The sequence below is a fragment of the Berkeleyomyces rouxiae genome (assembly GCF_048999995.1).
Source record: "Berkeleyomyces rouxiae strain 22BRR77 chromosome Unknown BrBRR77_ptg000002l, whole genome shotgun sequence".
Taxonomy (NCBI): domain Eukaryota; kingdom Fungi; phylum Ascomycota; class Sordariomycetes; order Microascales; family Ceratocystidaceae; genus Berkeleyomyces; species Berkeleyomyces rouxiae.
This window is the reverse complement of record NW_027396492.1, coordinates 3,562,861-3,584,150: the sequence shown is the minus strand read 5'-3', so window position 1 is coordinate 3,584,150 and position 21,290 is coordinate 3,562,861. Positions and strand designations below refer to the sequence as shown.

At 50.3% G+C, this 21,290-nt stretch overlaps 7 protein-coding genes across 7 annotated transcripts; 3 read left to right on the top strand and 4 right to left on the bottom strand.

The window, feature by feature from the left end:
• Positions 1–3,305: 3,305 nt before the first annotated feature.
• BROUX77_002571 (uncharacterized protein) lies at positions 3,306–4,059 on the bottom strand (the record flags this gene model as incomplete). Its single annotated transcript, XM_073747126.1, has 2 exons — positions 3,306–3,991; positions 4,047–4,059. 2 exons carry the CDS (start codon positions 4,057–4,059, stop codon positions 3,306–3,308), a joined length of 699 nt encoding a protein of 232 aa, XP_073607653.1.
• A 1,248-nt stretch (positions 4,060–5,307) lies between these two features.
• On the bottom strand, positions 5,308–6,341 carry BROUX77_002570 (uncharacterized protein; the record flags this gene model as incomplete). The annotated part of the gene is made up of 2 exons (XM_073747125.1): positions 5,308–6,162; positions 6,225–6,341. 2 exons carry the CDS (start codon positions 6,339–6,341, stop codon positions 5,308–5,310), a joined length of 972 nt encoding a protein of 323 aa, XP_073607652.1.
• Positions 6,342–7,137: 796 nt separating this feature from the next.
• On the top strand, positions 7,138–8,265 carry BROUX77_002569 (uncharacterized protein; the record flags this gene model as incomplete). Its single annotated transcript, XM_073747124.1, has 4 exons — positions 7,138–7,164; positions 7,225–7,266; positions 7,332–7,447; positions 7,518–8,265. The coding sequence occupies 4 exons, from the start codon at positions 7,138–7,140 to the stop codon at positions 8,263–8,265; spliced, it is 933 nt and encodes a 310-aa protein (XP_073607651.1).
• Positions 8,266–8,693: 428 nt separating this feature from the next.
• BROUX77_002568 (uncharacterized protein) lies at positions 8,694–9,595 on the bottom strand (the record flags this gene model as incomplete). The annotated part of the gene is made up of 3 exons (XM_073747123.1): positions 8,694–8,979; positions 9,026–9,390; positions 9,449–9,595. 3 exons carry the CDS (start codon positions 9,593–9,595, stop codon positions 8,694–8,696), a joined length of 798 nt encoding a protein of 265 aa, XP_073607650.1.
• Positions 9,596–11,251: 1,656 nt separating this feature from the next.
• Positions 11,252–13,352, bottom strand: BROUX77_002567 (uncharacterized protein; the record flags this gene model as incomplete). Its single annotated transcript, XM_073747121.1, has 2 exons — positions 11,252–13,049; positions 13,162–13,352. The coding sequence occupies 2 exons, from the start codon at positions 13,350–13,352 to the stop codon at positions 11,252–11,254; spliced, it is 1,989 nt and encodes a 662-aa protein (XP_073607649.1).
• Positions 13,353–14,532: 1,180 nt separating this feature from the next.
• BROUX77_002566 (uncharacterized protein) lies at positions 14,533–17,845 on the top strand (the record flags this gene model as incomplete). The annotated part of the gene is made up of 3 exons (XM_073747120.1): positions 14,533–15,144; positions 15,231–15,861; positions 15,927–17,845. 3 exons carry the CDS (start codon positions 14,533–14,535, stop codon positions 17,843–17,845), a joined length of 3,162 nt encoding a protein of 1,053 aa, XP_073607648.1.
• Positions 17,846–19,011: 1,166 nt separating this feature from the next.
• On the top strand, positions 19,012–20,303 carry BROUX77_002565 (uncharacterized protein; the record flags this gene model as incomplete). Its single annotated transcript, XM_073747119.1, has 4 exons — positions 19,012–19,366; positions 19,446–19,601; positions 19,681–20,056; positions 20,123–20,303. 4 exons carry the CDS (start codon positions 19,012–19,014, stop codon positions 20,301–20,303), a joined length of 1,068 nt encoding a protein of 355 aa, XP_073607647.1.
• Positions 20,304–21,290: the final 987 nt, after the last annotated feature.

Here is a 21,290-nt window from a genome sequence, read left to right as displayed (position 1 = left end):
AGGCGTCTAATGTCTTCTCTGGCGAAGAGCAAAAATATTGGTGTCCAATTGACGGCCAAGGTGAGGTCATGCTTGTGCGGCTTGGGAATGGGAATGGCTTGGACCTCACGAAATGGGGAGGATTGAAAGAGATAGATCCGACAGTCTAGGGTCTTCAATGGCGTCTCAAAAGTGAAAGCGACTGAGCTAATAGAGGAGAAGATCCATTTGTTCATAGGGTATAACACGCGCGTGGTGCAGACGCCAATCTTGTTCAAGATCTTTTTCTCGACCCTTTCGCTAGTCGGCAGTTTGACTTGTCCGTTCATATTTAGGTGTTCTTGGGGACACAGCTGGCCATGTAGGCGTAGCGCCGACCGGCTGTCTCGATGATGCATTCATCCAAAAACAACGAGCAAAGGCCTTTCCCTCTTTACCTTGAGAGAATGTCATATCAGCTAAAGATTTGACGGTCAAATCTAACCCAGCTCCTAGTTTCCCAACTACTATCAGGTCCCCGGTGTCGATGTCAAGATACCCGACGACGAGCTCCTGTGCTTGAGCTATGCCATCATGCCTCTACGGCAAATCCGCGCTTAAGGTGGCTAATTTTGGTGTTTCCTCGTCTTGAAGAAGCTCTTATTGCCTTTGTTAGATACACCAATGCTTGTACGTTCCGAGTCTTGCTGCCGTTGCGCCCAATTAGTAGTGGCTAACTAGAGAAGACCCAAGCAGTCAGTGGCTTAGGTGGCTGGGATGGAGCTCTAGTTGTTGAGCCTGACGTCACCTCATTTCTATTGAGAGCCGTTCCTCTTCGTTTGTGTTGGATGGGGTTTTTCTCTTTTCTCCATCGTAATTTCTTTTCATCTGTCAGACTTCATTCATTTTGTGGCTGGGTACCATCAAGGGTGTATATACAAAACTTGGATAGGATGTTCACACTATTGTGTGCCCAAGTACGCAGTTTGAAAGAAGGCGAGAATGAAAGAAACGGCGAGAACAAATGAATTAAGAATTGCGAGTGATTTAGCCGTGTTCTAGTTCCAAGGCGCTTTGGAACATGGTAGTAGTAGATGGCATCCACAAGCCCTCAGTCTCGTGTAATCGATTTCAGTATGCCGTGAAAGCCATGGCAGTATTTCAAGAACGATCCTGCAGCCAATCCCACTTCCAATGTGCTGGTGGGAGTGAGAAAGGCGCCCCAAGTTAAATCCCCGATAAAAGGTACAACTTGGGTATGGGTTATGTTTGTTCTTATTCGAGTTTTCCTCCTGTGTGTGTAACAGTCGTGGATCGTCAAGCAGCGTATTTGTCGCGTGGCGGTTTGAGGCACAGGGGGGCCAAGATATCGGTGATGTCGGCATCTATCGGCATAACGTACAGTGTTACCTAGAGAACAAGTTTATCAGCCATGGTAAAGAGCTCCTGCACTCATACATCATCTGTCTAGATGCTTTTTGTCAGAGTAGACCTTAACCAGTTATTTGACAGTCATTTGAAACACAGCAACATCGCCTGTTCGGACAGTCTAGGCAAACCACTTGACCCTGTCCAAATACTGAGCTAGTCCACCTTGCTCTCTTCGAGGTAAGTGCGGAACTCATGAATTGGGCTCAGGGATAGTTGTTGAGTCGCCAACTAGTTCCGTGTATTCTTTCAAACTCTTGGTCGCCACAGTTACACCAAGTCGACATTGTCCGGTGGATAAAGCTATAGAGTTTCTGAAGTAATCCCGGAAGCCATGCGCCGAGTTTACAACATGAGCAGTAGCAGGCAGGAGACAACAATATATCTTAGTCAAGTTAGAATCCGACATTACTCTTGGCAGCCCGAAATCTCAACAACAAAGTGTACTGCAACCGCTTCTTCATTGACTTAACATCTCGTAGAGGCTGACAGGGGGAGACTAGATATATTATCAACCCCTACTCCGTGAAGAGCCTGTTCAGTCTACCTGTGATAGTATAGTTCCAGGACAATGTAGGTTTGAGGTAGCTCGAAGAAAGCATGAAGCTCTTATTTTCAAGAGGGGGATGGACGGAGACACGACTGAGTTCCGCCACAATTAACTCCATGTAGCTGCCAGAGAAAGCGCATGCTCGGGAGGATAGTTATTTTACCCAAGAAACGGTATCGTAGCCTTGAGTCGCCATAAAGAGCACTCAGTCCTTGAGTCTGTCCCTGATGGCAACGAGAACCCTTCTTTGTTCATCGACCACGTGCGCTTCTTGCTTTAGACATACTAGACGCAAGACCTAGGATGTTAGAACAACACCGGATCAAGAATCTAGGATTGCCACAATAGATGTAAATGCAATAGCTCTTGGTAATTCCCACGTGTCTTCCAGAGAGATATATAAACAGTTGAGTGATAACCAGTATCAACCATCGAATCAATTGAAACAGCTGAGATGTCGACCGGTGCGGCAATATATCGATCGTGACAAAAGCTCTCCAAAGCAACGGAATGTCAGTTATCGTAGTCACCGCAGTGGCAACCGGTAATAACAGCCATTCGATCGCGTCTTGGTACCAGCAACGCTCGAGTAGCCCTGTCAGACATCACCAGGCCATTCGTTATGAAAGTTATTGCTTTTGACGGCCGTGTTGGCACACTCAAGCAGAACGCATAATATAATCGTGTCGTCCGTAGCACATGGCTTTCCATAATGTATCAACGGCGATCATGTCGGTGGTAAACGCGTCTCATTCTCTGCATGTTTCGTGCAGCTAGGCCAAGTTCGAACATCAGCACTAGTTCTTATCGCTCGCAGTGGGTAGATTCGTTTTGTTGTATCATGGTCGCGTAGTTTTAAATAGTAGAGTGATAGGTATAAGTTAGTATAGGGGTGAATCAAGAGGTAGCTTTGTTGTACTAGAGAAGAGTATCTGTAGAGGCGAAATACTACGAGGCTAGGAATGAGTTTATCGCCAGTGTAACCAAAGCTTGCATCAAAACGTATCAACCCTTATTATTCCCTAGCTTTGGATTGTTTCAAGGGTTAATTCGTACAAGTCTTTCGCTCTCCACAACCTGTTTCAATGTAGCGGTGCTTGGGCTAACGATGAATTCCACATTCATCACCTTGTGGTGCGACTAGACCGACAAAGTCAGCCACTATGCAAAAAGCCAAGAGTATTACAGATGTACAAGACGTCAACAATGAGAACCTAAATCTTAATTCACGACTATATTCTTATCGACTAGTACTACCAAGGACAAAAACAAAAATACAACGGAATCTTTGAGGATTGGAACAAAAAGCAGAAACGATAATTATGTAGCAGAATAAATGCTAGCAAACAAAAACCGAGAACAAAAGCTTTTAGGCGAGAGGGGATTGTGCAGCGCACAAGGCAAGGTACAACTTCTTCCAGTGATCGCGATCCTTTTCCAGCTCAACAATACGTTCCTCAAGGGACTCAAGACGTTGAGCCTTGCGTTCACGCGATTTGCGAGCTGCAAGGGTGTTACGAGCACGCTTCATTGCGATGGTATCAGAAGGATCCTCCACCACAATGGGGGGAAGAGGCTTTGTACGGCGATGAGCATTTACACCAGCAGCTGCAGAATGTTTGGTAGAAGAAGTTGCAGTCTTCTTGCGACGAATGGGGGTCATGACCTGCTTGCAGGGGTCCACGGGTGAGACCGGCAGAATATCACTGGCCATGCTAGGCGACGACAGTGGGATACAGACTGGTGAGGCAATCATGGAATCGAGAACGGGATCCTTTGAAGCAACGGGTTCCACTGGGAAGAGGGGGTACCAGTTGGAGCCACAGGCATCAAATTCACCGGTCGTGAAGCCAGGAGACACCTCAAACAGAGGAGAGCTATCATATAGGGAAGGAGTAGTCATAGCCGTCAGAGATGAGGAGCCCGGCGCCGAAAAGCTGTCCGAAAGCACCAGATCATGAGGCGAAACAGTCCCAATAGTGGACATACCGTGGGAGCCCTCCGTCACGGGTACAAAATGGCTATCCAACATGGCGATTTCGTTCAGGTCGATGGCTATAAAAGAAAGTCAGTATGCGAGTTTGGAAGTATAGTAGAATAGTTGACATACCTGAAAAGTCCATGCTATGTAATGGTCCGACAATGTTTGGTGTGCTGGTCACTATTCTGACAAGAGAAAACACTTGATGTGTAGTACGGTGTATGGGTTTGTATGTAATCCGGGCCGTGGTGCGATATGCAGGTTGAGCAGTTGGGATGAAGTTAGTGTAGCCACTATCTGTGGTTGGGTGTAGTTCTTCTATGTGCTAGATGAAGAGGAAGCTAGACAGAGTCTGGATTCGTTGTATGTTGGGGCGCAGGTGTTGCCAATAGGCTGAGAGCACTGGAGGGGAGCCATGATGATTGTAAATACAAGACCGAAAAGCCTTGGGATTGAGTGAAAGAGAAGAACTCGAAGACGAAAAGTCGTGGAAAGAGAGTTCAGATCGACCTAGAAAGGAGGAGCTGACGTATTTTGAAAAAAGAAATTTAAAAAATGGGAGTTAACGAAGCGGGAGCAAATTAATTAACACATCTTGGCTGATGTATTCTGGATTTTCGATGAGTGTATGTAGTGTGCATTTGGGTTGAAGAGAAAAAGAAACCAAAGGCAGAATGGAGTGGCGCTTGGTAGAGGTTTTGTAGTCCATTTGGTGCGACATGCCCAAAGTTAGGATGGTAGTACCGAGTACGGGCACAGAATACACATTGCTAACAAATATACGCAACAGTCACATACAAAATAGTTAATGCTGCTAGTTTTGCCAAGTTCCCAGTACGCCCCTCTTGGCTAACGGGGTTGTGTGCGCGGCCTACCTCGTTTTTGATTGGCCGGTGTCGGGGCGCAGGTTTTCTTGGGGCCTGGTGTGAGTCACACACCGTAGCTGCTAGTCCTAAAGGAGACTCTTTGATGTGCCAGACTAGGGTTGGTCGCAGCCATGGCGGGGGCTTTTGTGCTGATAAAGCCCTGAAACCCATTTTGGGTTCCCGAAAATTGCGGTTCTAGACCACCCACGGATGTCAAATTTCACAAGTTGCGCCCTTTGAATGCAGGTTGATATCAGAGGATCGTTATCGGCGTCTTCAACGATCCCCTTTTTCGGATTGCAGACTTGAAATGAAATAGCGGGTGCAGCCTTGAGATTTGCCGTCGGGTTTCATCTCCGTAGATAGCGCAATCCCTAGTACAAACAACCATACAAGTGGAACGAGGACATATGAATGCAAATGCACATGCAAATGCACATGCATGGACTTGTATGCATGTGTGTGGTCTATCTTCCTTGGTCATGTAAATTATTGAGCAACTACATATCTGTAACTATCTTGACTCATGGCAATGCAGGCGCCTTTGTATCAAGAATCTTGTCGTCCAGAACTTCCTTGTTCCCATCTCGAAAGTCCCGCATCAGCGCGAAGAAGGAAGAGTTTTTCCATTTCTCGTCGTCTTCATGGTCCACAGAATCAAGTATCTGTCGCGCGACTTCAGAAATATCAGAAGGCTTTGGCTTCTCAACATTAGATGCTTGCTTTTCAGTGTCTGGCGCAGAGTCCATGGTGGGAAGGGCGACGTCTGTCTCCTTTCGCAGAGAGTTCTTTGGCGGCAATGTTTCTGTTTCAGCGGCTGATTTGATATTCATATCTCTGGACAGGTTCTCAGCTAGTTGGTCCATGATATCGTTGACCTCGCTGAAGTCTTGCTCTACACTTGATGCACCTATCCCTTGGTCTGAGCCTTGTACAACCGCCGCGTTGGCTGCTAACCATTTGTCCATTTCCATCTGGACATCGAGAGAATTTAACGGCGCCATGTGAGGAGTAGCTTGTTGCATTGGTGGCATGCTCCGATTATACATATGCGCCGCCATTATAGGAGAAGCGAAGTGTCTTGGCTCTTGTCCAATCAACTGTCCTTGGGTGGGGTTTGGCATTGCCAGTGAGGACGGATGAATGCCCGTTGGTATGGGAGCTTGATGGTTCACCGACGGTGCGGCTGTATGCGGCTGTTGTATAGCAGGTGTAGCTTGAAAGTGCTGAGCCGGTACCATCATATTATACTGCGGATGTGTCTGTATCTGTGGTGCCTGCAGCTCATTGCTTTGTAGCTGCAACGAAGAGGCATCGCCCATGAAGGTTCCAAATAGATCATCGCCACCATTCAGCCCGGCTGCATTGTTTCGGAAAGACTGCCTCTATATTAGTATTAGGCCCGTATGGCCGATGGTCTGGGTGTATTAAGTGCACCTACGGCGGTGGGTTGGGATGGCGCGGAGTCTCGTAGCCCGCGTTGTAGGCTGCTGTCTTTAGTTTGGTGTGCAACAAGCCCCTTGAAGGGTGTTGAGTCTCCGCAAAGACCATCCGACATTGTGGTGATAAATGATGGATGTGTAGAAGTAATCAGGGGTACAGAGAAGTGGTAGTTGATGGACGCGAGATATTAAATGTTGTGACTGGCACATGGCTTCTTTAGATGTGTAGTTACGTATGTCCAATACATCATAACTATGGCCGAGGTTGGTCTAATTCCATGATCACCCGTTGTTTACCCACTCGGCAACAGCTAAAACAAGTGCGTATACGTCACATTGCATGTGCACCTTTTGTTTTTCATAAACAACCAACTAGCCAACTAACTAACTACTCATTATTGTTCCAGAATGGTCTAACCAACAACTAGTTAACCAAAAAGCTCCTTCAAAATATGTATGCAGTAAACTAATGTCAGACTCCAACTCTACCTACTTCTTGATAAATGCATTCATTGACAGAAGCAGCGCAGGTGATGCAACATCAACCTCAACCATATCCATCCGCCAATGGCGTGGCAGCTTCACATATTGACTTCAATAGGACGAAGCCATTAGGGTTATTGTATTCAAAAATATTTGACCTGGGTTATGTGTCACATGTATACAAAGCTACTTAGTGTAGAGCCCCACTTAACGACGTGGCCTAATCTGGAGAGCTTGGACTACAAGGCTGGTAACTTAGCTAAGCGTCCAGCTCAACTTAACTACATCAGTGTTATCAATCTCCAGGCACTGTTGACCACGTTATTGAAACGTATGTATACCTTGGGCTGACCTTGATACTCGATAAACACAGCATCATCGACTCACTAGAGCCCCAGGAACGAACTTTGCCCGAAATTCTGAACTACAATGGAGACTAGATCGCAGAACAACGCGGTACGAACTTCACAATCTCGCTCGAAATAACATGGCACAAACTAACACTGGGGAATACAGGTGTCGCAAGTAATCTCGAACACTGGCCACGATGACATGATTGTACGAATACCCGATGGTGTGTGTCGGCTTTAGATAGCAGGGTAATTGACTAGCTTTGTTTACAGCACGATGCCGTTCTCGACTACTATGGCCGCCGACTTGCCACCTGTTCCAGCGACCGCACAATCAAAATTTTCGAAATCGAGGGTGAATCACAACGTCTTCTCGAGACACTAAGAGGGTAAGGACAACCTAGGCGACAATGCTAGTCTACAATCATGCCGAGAAATAGTACTGATGCGTATATACAGTCACGAGGGTGCGGTATGGTGTGTTTCTTGGGCCCACCCCAAGTATGGAAACATTCTTGCGTCGGCTGGATACGACGGCAAGGTGTTTATCTGGCGCGAGCAGAATAACCAATGGCAAAAGGTTTTTGACTTTGCGCTCCACAAGGCATCCGTCAACATCGTCTCATGGTCGCCACATGAGTCGGGCTGTCTCCTCGCATGTGCCTCGTCCGACGGCTTTGTGAGCGTGCTCGAGTTCAAGGACAACAACTTTGACCATAAGATTTTCCAGGCCCACGGATCTGGTGTCAACTCGGTGTCATGGGCGCCCGCCACTAGCCCTGGAACCATTGTTAGCAGTACCCCTACGCCCTCTGCCACGGGAATCCGGAGATTTGTGACTGGCGGCTGCGATAACTCGTTGAGATTATGGACCTTTGATGTGGCATCGCAGTCATACGTTCAGGATGGAGACCCACTGACAGGCCACATGGACTGGGTCAGAGATGTTGCCTGGTCACCCACTGTTCTACAGAAGTCCTACATTGCCTCTGCTTCTCAGGATAAGACTGCCCGCATCTGGACCTCTGACACTGCTAATCCGGGCAAGTGGACTTCCAAGGTTCTCAACTTTGATTCCGCTGTTTGGAAGGTCAGCTGGTCACTGAGCGGCAATGTTCTGGCCATCAGCGGCGCCGACAACAAGGTCACGCTTTGGAAAGAGAATCTGGGCGGGGAGTGGGAGTGCATTAAGACGGTTGAGGAGTAAAGATGTCGAGTTATTGGATATTTGATCTTAGTTTAGCCTCTTAATATGACATCAACGCAACGAAAAGAGCGAGAAATGGACAGGCTTGTGTAGTTGTGAAGCGAACATGAGCATAGTCGAACGAATAAACATGGTTGTGCTGGTTTTTCATATACATAACACACAATGATGTAAGAATAGGGAGTGACATGGGACACGGCAGGGTGGCGATGGAAAGACAAACTGAACAGTAAAAAAACGAAGAACGTGACAGAAACTTGAGCCTTCTGAATGAAAACACCCATTAATGAAGAACATTTGGATGGATGTTTAGTTGAGAGGACGCGAATATAACACCAAAGGTTCGGCCATCAGGAGCAAAGATCTGGCTGGGCTTGTGTGCAAAGCGCATATCTTGTCAAGTGTAGTAGTGGAATGGATTCAATGGCTCATCGCAGACCGATAACACTCATCTCTAGGGTCCACACACGGCGGATCCAAACCTTCAAGACTCCATCAACAGCTTCGACATTTTGGAGCTCGACACCCTCCCACCAGCAGCGACGCGCAGGCTTGCGCCAGAACAGAAGAAGCTTCTGGGCCATCCCCACGGCATTGTTACCGACATCGTTACCTCGGATATCACTTCTGAGGCGGGCCAGCGCCAGGCTGCAGATGACTGTCTTATTAGGCTCACCTGCACGATGGCCCCAGCGATCATCATGGTCAAAACCCCTGGGAACAGTGTTAGCATATGGACAGCAATTAAGGCGTGAAGCACCGAGAGTAGAGAGAGTGTGTGTGAGGGTAAAAGACGGCGTACCCAGCTGTCAGCATTTCAATGAGATGCGCCTCGGTAGTACCAGGTTCGTCGCTGCGTTTCAAGCCAGAGAAGATGCCGTCCTGTGCGAGAAGCATGCGGGAGGCAGCACGCTTCACGTCTAGCATGGCCTCTGGCGAGATATCGGGACGCGGCGGTATGACATAGAAATCTAGGTCTTCCCGGAGGACAATTATTCCAGCTCTACGGGCATCGTCTCTGGTAGATATGGCATCGGCTGATTCAGTGTCGGAGAGCTCTGGAGGGATAGACTGGGCGACCGTGCGGAAGAATTCTAGCATGTAGTTGAGAGAAGTCGGGTCGTACTAGATAGAGCATTGGTGGTTAGAATGGCAGCAAAAGCACAATGGAGAATTGTCTTACGTCAATATGGATTGTGTCGCTGTCGCCAAAGCCTCCCATTTGGCCATCGGGGAATAGACCGTTGGGAAACAGCGAAAGAAGGACAAACTCCGGAAGAGTCAACAGCTCGTCACGGGACAGGACGAAGCGGGTGCCTCGAAGGTCCATGGTGATGGACTCATCGGCGCCAACATCTCCCACGGGAATAACAGGAGGGCCTCCTTGTTGCACCTGGGTGATGAGACTGGACGGGCCACCGGCAGCAGACATGATGTATGTGAAAGAAAGGAGGGGACTGGAACCTTCGGAGTAGGCGGGGGGAGGTTCAAGATCGTCGTCCTTGCGGCTCGGGGGTGGTTTGTTGTTGTTGTTAATAATAATGTTGTTGTTGGCAGAGGAAGCAGAGGCCGGGTCGACAGCGGATGAGGCGGACGGCGGTGAGTCGGGGGGACAGGAGGGGGTTTGGGTGGGCGCAACGTCAGGCGAATAGCAGGGGGCCGAAGCGAGGTCGTCGGAGAGGGCGGTCAGGGCAGAAGGCGAGAAGGTTTGACCAGCAGCGGCGGCAGCAGGAGCGGGCGGCAGGGCGGCGCGAGTCGGCGGCTGAGGAGTGGGCAGTCGCAAGTGCGGTTCCGGGTCGCACGCACACACAGAGTCTGAGGTGGGATTAGGGAGTTTGGAGAAAGGCGGTGGCCGGGATGAGCAGGACTCAGAAGCTGGATATCCAGGGGGTGGTGGTTGGCGATGGGCAGAGGCAGGCGGTGGCGCTTTGGCTGGCGTCTGGGTCTGGGTTTGGCCCTGGGCCTGGGAAAGGGGGATCTGGCGGAGGCGGGCGAGGTCTGGGCTACGATTGCGATGGTCGCCGACGAGATCGCTGGTGGGTTGTGCCTCGGAGGGCTGTCCCGTGATAATCGAGATGCCTTGTAACGAAGACAACGTGGCTGCGAAAAGCGGCGAGCAAAGGGCAGGAAGCGAAGACGACGGGACGGGTTTGGAGGGTTCCCAGCAAGTAGCACTACGCGACTGGGTTATGGATTGGGTTGCAGCAAGAGGGCAATGGAATGGAATGGAATGGATGGGCTGGAGGGCGCTGGCAGAGGAGGAGGGAGGTATTGGCAGTTTGGGAGAAGAGCGAGAGCAGATGGCCGGGGGAAAAATACAAGCAAAAAGAGAAGCGAGCAAAACAAGAGCTGGGACCTGAATTTTGGCTGTTGCAGAGCAGGAAGCGGTAAGAAAACAAGAGATGGGTTGTGATTTGTTGGTGCGATTGCTGGCTGGCTGGATGGATGGCTGGGTTGTGGGTTAGGTTACGGGTTACAAGTTACGGTGGTGACTAGGCCTCATTTCCTGGGCGCGAAAAGACCAATTCTTATGACTTGTAAGCTTAGCTTTTGGACGTAAAAAAAGGATCTTGTTTATTTAACTGTGAGATCTTTTGAAATTACACCACGGACAACTCGCGCTGGCTTGCTCTGCCGCCAGAACATCGAGGCCCGGCCATCACTATCTTTCTTGGTCCAGCATAGGCGGTGTGCACGCTAGCCCCCATGTGCAAGTATGGGGGCATGCACATAAAAATGTACAGAAAAAGCCCCCCGTTACATTCATACACACGCGCCATCGTCACCAAAAAGCCCGAGATGAAAACTATTCACCTTTGCGTGTGATGTGATGACCGATTTATCTTCGCTACAACATGTCGGTGCAGGTAACTCGGGCCCCCTGTTCCTCCATGGACCAAGCACGCTTTTCTGTAATTACACCTGGTGTCACAACCAGAGCGTGCGTCTGCCAACAGGGTACACCCACGCCCTTGTACTAGTCAAGTCACTCTTCCTCTTCTCCGAATATCGACCGGAAAACATCCTCTGGCGGCCGGCTTGCCACCTCTGCTGCCCGCCCATGTTGTTGGCCCGGCTGCCCATCATTCATGGCACCCATCTCCTGCTTCGCTTCGTGCGACAAGTCGACTGTGGCATCTGAATCACGGGCTGGCCCAGACTCAGACTCGGGCGGTACAACTGTGTGGGATGGGGCCACAATGTTGAATCGCTTATACAGAAGCCGGACTGGGCTAAATCCCTGTATAGACCTCGTTAGTGCTCCGTACATGCCCAGTTTCGCAGCTTCGATAGCAGCATCCTCATGTTTTACTGCTGGCCGTGTGTCAGAGTCTTTATCGCCTGGTGATCTGGATGAGGGAGCAAAACGAGATGCCATGAAACCTGTCATTGGCCTGAATATACGAGCGCAATTGTAAAACTCTGCTAGCTCGAGCCTGAGCTCAGCCAACGACAGGTCGGGTGAAATGTCAGTAACATCAACTTGCTTGGCTTGCACTTTCAAGTACAATGTATATCTCTTCTTCTTGGCCTCGTCGTTGTGGTACGGACCACCCAATGTATTTGCTCTTGTCAAGGCTGCCAACGCCGACTCGCGATCCAGTGATGGCGAGCTTGCGTACACATCCCCGACAGATACTGGAGCATCATCATTCGTTGGAATCGCTTTGCCACCAGCCGCAGGGAGATCCGACTTTCCACTAACTATAGCTAGTCGTGCACGAGCTTCTGGGGTGATGAAGTCAAATATGGATTGGCCTAGAAGCTGCTTTTCACCAAGGACGGCCCCGCGATACTGTGGCATCTGTAAGGCCGTCGTAGGTTGCACAGAACGGGCCGAGCTTCCGTTCTCTAAAGCAGAAACCATGGGAGTCCAACCACTGGGAACTACTGGCGGGTCGTAATCCCGAGATGATTGCTCCTCTACTACAGTCGCTGACCGCAAGGCCGATACAAAGCCGCCTGGTAGTGTGCATGATACCCTTTGACCAAGAGCAACAGGATTGCGCTTGAGGGTGGATTTGTTGGAAAGATTGGAGGTGGGCTTTCTTTTGGCTTTTTTGGCATCATTGGCCAGCTTTGTTTTGCTGTAGTTGATGCGAGGCCCAAGGTCAGTCTCGTCGTAGTCTTCGTCATCTTCGCCCAACGACACTCCGACAAGAGGTGCAACCTTTTCTTTTTGTCTTGATGACGAAGAAGATTTTGACATGCGTATCCGGCCTTTTATGGGCTGAGTTTCATCATCCCGGTCTTGGACAGTAAGACCCAGCAAACCTTGGTGTGTCCCCGAGTCGTTATTAAGATATCCCAAGCCATGACGAGTCGATTTGCGATTGGCCGTCGCAACATCAATATCATCTGGAGCAAACAGGTGTTCTTGGCCAAGTGTAGAGTCTTTGGAGTCAGAAAGTGCAGTACTGCCGCCCAAATGAAGACGGGCAGTACGGAGAACCTTGGGACCAATGCCTTGGCCAGGCTTCCAGCCCATTTTTTGTAAAAGACGATGCCCTGTAGTCTCTCGAGGCGCTTGTCCAAGAAGCATCAGCTCCAAAGGCGACAAAGATTCCGAGCCCTTTCCAAGCAGAACGGAAGATTGAGGCGCATCGACCATGTGCAACTGTGCTGAGGCTTGGGCATCTGCCACGTCTTCCTCATCCATAAAATCCTCAGGCTTTTGTAAATGCCCTTTGGTCTGGTCACCAATGGCTCCTGAACGGTTCGTGCGGCTCGACACAAAGGTCGAGGGCTTCCAGCCTTCCTTGGAGCCAACAGTGTTGAAGTACCTGTAGCATGATTTCTTTGATTTTAGCTAGATCTAGGCCATGCATGTTGTGTCAAAGGGAGGAGAAGCCATGGTCACAAATGAGAGTATTTTCTTTTAGCTTGTAGACATACCCTGCACTCCACCCTCCAGTAAAGGCACCGTGAAACCTTCGTCTGCCCTTATCATCCCGTGCCTCTTGCAAATGCAGTGGCACAAAGGCTCCTCGATCGTTCTGCGATGATGGGATGGGCGAACCATAGACGGCAAAAGGAGCCTCGCTAGACTCGTGGTCGTAGGCAGACCATGTGCGTTTTGAAGACATTTTGCACGGGTGGCAGCAGGTTCAGGGGATATTGGGTTAGCTAGAATTGTTGAAGCATGGCCAGAAAGCCACATCGATCTAGGAATAAATAGATGAAGTCGAGTTGGTGAAGAATCCCCAGCTCGAGACTCGAGACTTGTGTCAGTCAATGGGCCCACAAATACGTTGGACAAGAAAGAGAGACACGTGATTGGGCATAGGAGTTCGAGTAGGGTAGAAACAACTGAATCGATAGTGCACGTGTGCATACGCATCTCCATGCAGCCACGTCGGCCGGCCCCCTTTGAAGCTTTGTTGCTCCCGTCTTCGTCCTGTAACGAGTGCTGCAACAGCGAGCAGAAACCCATAGCGAACCAGCTGGCCCAATGAACCAAAACCAGCTGGGCCGTCGCGCCAACGAATGCGGCTCCGACTGAATGGCATGGTCGCAAATTCCTCCCTCTGGCACGACAGCCCGAATTAAATTAGCCCCTGTAAAAAAGCGCCCCAACAGCAGTGTCTGCCAGCCAATTCGGCGTGTCCACTCCACTGCTACCCCCATATACTCTTATTCTAGCAACTATTCTATGTACACGCAGCCATAGTTGCTTAGCTGCTAACACGTCTGTACTTGCTTGGGCTTTCGCTTGCAGCTGCAACCTCGCATCCTCTCGTCCCATTAGTTTGCTGGCCCTCCCTCCTGAATCGAGCCGTTGTCTTTTCCCCTCTGCCAACTGCAATCGAATCGGCCATCTGCCATCTGAGCCTTTGAGCCTCTGAATCTCCAACAAATCGCCCGCCGCCGCTTTGCTCTTGGTCTCCCGCTCCGCTCTGTTTCTCATCATCACCCACACTCACTCACTGACGCTGGGCGCCCAACGCATTCTTTTGCTGGCCCGCCATCCCATCGCCTGACCTGACACGCTCCCAAGCACAAAGTACTACTACTCCCCCCCCCTTTTTGCCCTTCTGCCTTTTTGTCTTTTTGCTCAACCAGATTCGCGTGTGCCACGTTTTGTCCCTGCCTGTCACCGTCCACCCGCTATTCGCCCTTTACTCTGCTTGCTGCGTGCACTGAGCCCAGTCTCATTGTCATTCCCCAGGCTGCCTTGCTCCTCCTCGTCCATGCTCATGCCCCCGGCGGATTTCCATTCGTCACATCGTGCATGTTCGCTTCTGTGAGCTTGCTTGCCCAGCCGCCATGACTGCGACGCTTTCCTCTCAATATCAATCTCAGTCTCAATCTCACTCACGTCGACACGACTCCGCCCACCGCTCCTCGTCCAAGCAATCCCGCTCGCATCATCGCCGCTCAGGCTCAGGCTCAGGCTCAGTTTCCGACTACCAGACCCCCGACAGCCCCTCAGCTTCTTCCAAGCACCACTCCCGCCGGCGTTCCTCCTCCCGCTCCGGCCCCGCCTTCGATCCTCGCCCCCAACAGGCCTATGCGCATTCTTCTTCCAGCGTAACCCATCACAATCGTTCCATCCCAACCAACCATCCCCACCCTCCTCTAAGTGAACACGGCCGTCCCCATCGCCGCACCAGCTCAAAGTCTGACCAGAAACAACACCACCGTCGTTCTGCCGAAATGCCCGAAGCCACTTCGACTGCCGCACCGCCCAATGGCGCTGCCCCCGCCTCGAGCCACGAGGGCCGCTCTGGGCACCACTCCTCCCATCACCAGTCAAGACCCAGCAAGTCGCGTACCAGTATCCCCACCGCCTCGGGCAAATGGATCTTGGGCAAGACCATCGGCGCTGGCAGTATGGGCAAGGTGAAGCTTGCTAGAAAGGAAGATGGCGGTGAACAGGTAAGTCGTTGATGAAATCACATCTTAGCCGCTCTCTCATCTCCGTGTCTGAATCTGGCTAATTGATCCTCTCTCTGTCACTTTAGGTCGCCTGCAAAATCATTCCCCGCGGCTCAACAGATGAAAACCACCAAAGCAAAGCCGACAAAGAACGAGCTGACCAATCCAAGGAAATCCGCACTGCCCGCGAGGCTGCCATTGTCACGCTTTTGTACCATCCTTACATTTGTGGCCTTCGTGATGTCGTGCGTACCAATTACCACTGGTACATGCTCTTTGAGTATGTGAATGGCGGTCAAATGCTCGACTATATCATCTCCCATGGCAAGCTGAAAGAAAAGCAAGCCCGCAAGTTTAGTCGCCAGATTGGCAGTGCCCTCGACTACTGCCACCGGAACAGCATCGTTCACAGAGATCTCAAGATCGAAAACATCCTCATCAGCAAGACTGGCGACATCAAAATCATCGACTTTGGTCTAAGCAATTTGTTCTCGCCTCGCAACCACCTACGCACCTTCTGCGGCAGTCTGTACTTTGCCGCTCCCGAGCTTCTCCAGGCACGCGCCTACACGGGTCCCGAAGTTGATATCTGGAGCTTTGGCATTGTTCTCTACGTCTTAGTGTGCGGAAAAGTCCCCTTTGACGACCAAAGCATGCCTGCTCTACACGCCAAAATCAAAAAGGGCGTTGTTGACTATCCAAGTTGGCTTTCTAGCGGTAAGTCTCTCTGCCTACCATCATCTTCGCCGCAACACACGTCAAACTTACTAACAAGCTTGCAGAGTGCAAACACTTAATGTCACGAATGCTAGTTACCGATCCGAAGCAGCGCGCCACTATGCACGAGGTTCTAACGCATCCCTGGATGGTCAAAGGCTACTCAGGCGCCCCCGAAAGTTATCTTCCCGCCCGTGAGCCGCTCAAGCTTCCTTTGGACAATGACGTCATAAACGCCATGACTGGCTTCAACTTTGGCTCCCCGGAGACCATAAGGATCCAACTCACTAGAATCATCGAGTCCGAAGAGTACCAGCGTGCTGTCCGTTTGTACCAAAGAGAACGTGAAATCCCGCAGGTAAAAGACACTGAGAAAAAACGAGGTTTTGGTTTCGATTTTTACCGTCGACGAAACTCCGCCAATAGCCGAGATACTCTCACCGTTCCAAGTTCCGAAGCGCTTCAACTGGGCAACGACCCCCTCAATGCTTTCAGCCCATTAGTCTCAGTCTACTATTTGGTCCGCGAGAAGAAAGAGCGTGAAAGACCTACCCGTAAGAGCACAGTTGACCTGTCTGCTGAGCTTGTCAAAGACTCCATCGTGGAACTTGCGCCTCCTCAAGCTGCTTATACCAACACCTCCGCGTACGAGATGCCCGGCGAAGCTGCCACAGGTGGCCGAACTCGCCCCCGTGCACGGACTCACGGGGAAGACGATGTCCCTGAAGCTGTTGTCGCGGCCCGCAAAACACCCATTTCACCTACGGCACAGCCACCGCCAGACACCCGACTCGAGCCTCCCAAGAAAGAAAGTGGCGCCGCTGGTCTTCTTCGTCGCTTCAGCGCACGGAAACGGCGTGAGCCTGAAAGGCTCGATAAGGACCGCTCCCACCCCCCCGTTGTCCAAGTCCATTCCCCTGGGCTCGTCTCACCATCGACTCCTCGCAAAAGCTTTAGCATTCGCCGTGGACGTCGCGATGATCGCGAGACGACTGGTAGCCAACCACGGGCAGGGACAAGCCAACCCCAACACAGTGCATTGCTAAGCCCTCCTCCATCAGCTGGCGGGCTACCAGGCAGCCAGTCTAAACGCTTGGGACGCTCCACAAGTGTTAATTCTGCAGAAATGAGACGACGGATCTCCCATCGGACCCAAAAAGAGCCTCCACTGCCTGGTAGCTCTGAACATTCTAGTAACCAGGCAGGCCCAGCTATGGAGAGAAGGTCACAACCCATTTCCCGTTCAACATCTGCCCGTGTTCCTCACAGCAGCAGCCACGGCCGTATTGAAAATCTGCAGCAACGACGCATGCGTCGCGATGAGGTCCGCGAAGCCAACGTTCCCGAAGAAACCGATCAAGAAGTCAACAACCGCTTTGGCCTTTCCACGGAACGCCTTGACGACTCTGAATTGGCAAAACCGGTTTATCTAAAGGGTCTTTTCAGTGTCTCGACTACCTCAACCAAGTCTGTGCCTGAAATTCGCGCTGAAATCAAAAAGGTTCTCAACAAGTTGGGCGTTGATTATATCGAGATCAAAGGTGGCTTCAGCTGTCGTCACTCTCCAAGCATTGATCTCAAGGGTGTTTCTGACCCGCCGGTCAGCCCTAACCAATCCGGCCACAGACGCCGCTTCAGCTTTGGTACTCTGCGCCCCGGTGAGCGCGAGGAAGGTCGCGAGGCTAGTCGCAATTCTCCGCGGACTCCTGGCCATGCTCCCACGGACCGGAGCTACTCCAACTCGGATATTTCAACCGAGAGCCTCACTCGCGACCCACCCCAACCTTCAGCGCGGCCACCAGTTGGGGAGACGTCTACACATGTACAAAGTGACCTTGGCGGCAGCATGATTTTAGAATTCGAAATCTTTATTGTCAAGGTGCCTCTTCTCTCTCTCCATGGCATTCAGTTCAAGAGAATGACGGGTAATACTTGGCAATACAAGAACATGGCCGATCAAATTCTCAAGGATATTCGGTTCTAGGTTCTAGGTGGCCTCTGCCCAAAACTCTCCACTGGCGCATTTGCATTGACAGCACAGCACACCTCACAATTATGAAGCCAAACCTTCAATTAATTATTTCCCTCATTTTTGTCTACAATCATGTACCCTCCCTCTTATACGGGGATAGTTTCTTTTTTGCATTAACTAAGTACAATGTCTGGCTTTTGTTCATACGTTTTTTCTTGCCAAACAACACGCTTTTTTGGGTGGTTAGCTATCGTAGTGAAGCAAACTTTGCATGACTCGTCCACGGTGAATGCGTAGCCAATACTTGAAGGATGCTTAGTTATAGGTGCTTGTAGTTATAGATGTAACCTAGCAACATATTAGGTCTTGTGGTTTAGCTTTTTCCCAGTTCCGTCTGCAAGAATAAAGGGACCACGGCCTGACTGGTCATCTCGACATCTTGATAGTAAGAATAGCACAGCTCACCAGCCCTAGAATAACTAACCCTAAGTGAGGATATGTTCAGGTACAAGTGCTCAGGTACCAGGCTTTTTGGCCTGGATTCTGCGGCCACCAAAAATTTATTCTCTCTCCTTCCACAGCCTTTTCTTTAGTCAATCACACAAGGTTACAAGGCTAGGAAATCAGCACTACTCCATCATCTGAAATCTTCTAAACAACCCCCAAGCCCAAGCCCAAGTCCACACTGCATTTTTCCCTCTTCCTTGAACGCTCGTCCCCTACCAACTACTTCCTGGCCAGACCATCGCACATAGAACCTGTTAATTCCCTCACCCGCTCAGCATTGAATAACAAATACACCATCCCCCTACAACCCCTCTTTACACATTGCATTTTATTGCTCTTGCGATTTCTCGTTTACGACACTTGTGGGATCTGTCCTCACCATCACGATCAATCCAACATCATTATTCTCTAATCGACGGGACCTCGTATACGAAGAAGACGAAGACATCAATCCGGCGAGCGAGCTTCGAATGCAAACACCACCAACAACGCTAGCCAACCAAGTTTAACAAGAGCTCTTTGGAAACTTGAGGCTCGACGCCAATATTCTTACGTGGTTTCATCTCAACCATTGGTGCTCGCTCTGGAAACATCAAGCAAATAGCCACAAACTTTGCGATACCCGAAACTCCGCCGTCTAAGCCGAAACACACCCGCACCCCGCTCCGAGAATGATACCCGCGGCCCACGTCTACCAGCACCACCAGTTCCATGCACAACCTGAGTCCTCATGGATGCAGCAGCAGACCCAGCAGCAGCAGCAGCAACATCTAGTGGCTGCTGCCGCATCTGTAGCACAGCAGCAGCACTTTAACCGGCTGGCAAACCATGGCCCCATGGCTGGACTTTCAAACACCCATGGCCATGAAGCCGGCCACGAGATGGTCGTTTCAGAGGACAACAGAAGAACTATGGCATTCATTGCCGATCTTCTCAACGAAAACACAAGGGAGGCTGCGCTCTTGGAGCTGAGCAAAAAGAGAGAGCAGGTCCAGGAGCTGGCTCTCATCCTGTGGCACTCTTTCGGTAAGCATCTAGAGCACTCGATTTGCACTGGTTTGGTGGACCAAGAGTACAATGGCTAACAAACAGCTTACTGTGTTAGGTGTTATGACTTCTCTTCTCCAGGAAATAATTTCAGTCTATACCCTTCTCAGCCCTTCCCAGTTGACAGCCGCCGCCTCTAACCGTGTCTGCAATGCTCTGGCGTTGTTGCAGTGTGTTGCATCTCACAATGAAACGAGGACCTTGTTCCTCAACGGTGAGTCTTTCTTAAAAACTTATTCCGACTGCTAGCCTAGCAATGAGATGGATGCTAATACGTGAAATCACCCATACAGCTCACATACCTTTGTACCTTTACCCCTTCCTCAACACTACCTCGAAGTCACGGCCCTTTGAATATTTGCGTCTCACATCGCTCGGCGTTATTGGCGCGTTGGTCAAGAATGACTCATCAGAGGTGATCAACTTTTTGCTCACAACAGAGATAATTCCTCTCTGCTTACGAATCATGGAGACCGGATCGGAACTTAGCAAAACCGTCGCCATCTTCATTGTCCAGAAGATCCTATTGGATGATAATGGTCTCAACTACATTTGTGCTACGTATGAACGGTTCTATGCCGTTGGGACTGTACTGAGCAACATGGTTACCCAGCTTGTCGAGCAACAAACGGCAAGACTGCTCAAACATGTTGTCAGATGTTTTCTCAGGTAAAATGATGTGCTTCCAGAAGCTCCAGGCAGTGACTCTGACTGACTTGTTTGCTTTGTATTTAGACTCAGCGACAATGCGCGAGCCCGCGAGGCTCTCCGTCAATGTCTTCCGGAACCTCTCCGAGATGCCACGTTTTCGGCGGTTCTGCGCGACGACGCGGCGACTAAACGGTGTCTTGCCCAGTTGCTGATAAACCTTGCAGACCCCAGTATCGAGCACAACGCCAATGGCCACAACATGTAAGTGCAAGGCTTGTGTGGCTTGGTGCTATCAATTCAACAAGATAGATGGACAGCTTTGGCTCTCAAGGAAAGCAGAGTTGTGTGCGTACCAGAAGAGAACATGGAATGCTGCGCACATGACTGTAAAAAAGAACCGACACGGGTTGGCTGTATCTATGACGACATCGATGAGTCGGGACTCTGCTCGCATATTGATTGGTGCATGCTCGACTGGTCGGCACGGCACGACATGGTTACACGGAGTTTCAGTGGGTTAGTTATGAGGTTTTTCTGTTCACATGTCTGGGTTTGTTCGCGGGTGTTACTGGATGTTCTTGGCATGGCTTTGGCGTCTTGTTGGCTGAAGAAGGAGAAGAAGACACGAGTACAGAGAAGAGAAAGAAGACGAGGATTTGCCTCCATCTAACTATCTCGAGTTTATATCGAAAAGAAAATTGTACATAGATTTTTCTTTTTTTTTTTGAAGAAAAGATTGCAGCTTAGCAAAAGGGCCGAGAGAGCCTATCTCGTTACATATTTCCTATCTACATGATATTCCTTGGCCATTGTTGTGAGAAAAGGCAGTATATCTAGTAGACGCCGTAGAATGCGTTGTGAGTGGACAGTTTGTCACAGAACAGGGACGGTCTTGCTGTGGCATGTGACACCAGCCCACCAAGTCTCCGTCAAGCAAGACATGTGGACCGGCGATGCGCCGTGACTTGAAGACGGCCAGACGTCTGTCTGGCTGTCTTGAGTTTTGCACACAGCCCCTTGGTTGATTTGAGCCTTCAGTCTCGACTGGTGCAGTCTTGCGGGATACCACAGGGCGCCTGACCAAGGAGAGACGAGTGACGATGCATGTAGGTGGACATGTGTTTTTTGAGCGTCAAAGGTTTGCTTACCAATTGGGCTTTGTCAAGCAAAGCTGGCAGCAGGTATGTACATATGTATCTCTCCACCAGGTGACACGGCGCGCAGTTGGGGCCTGGCGGAGCCTTTACAAGTC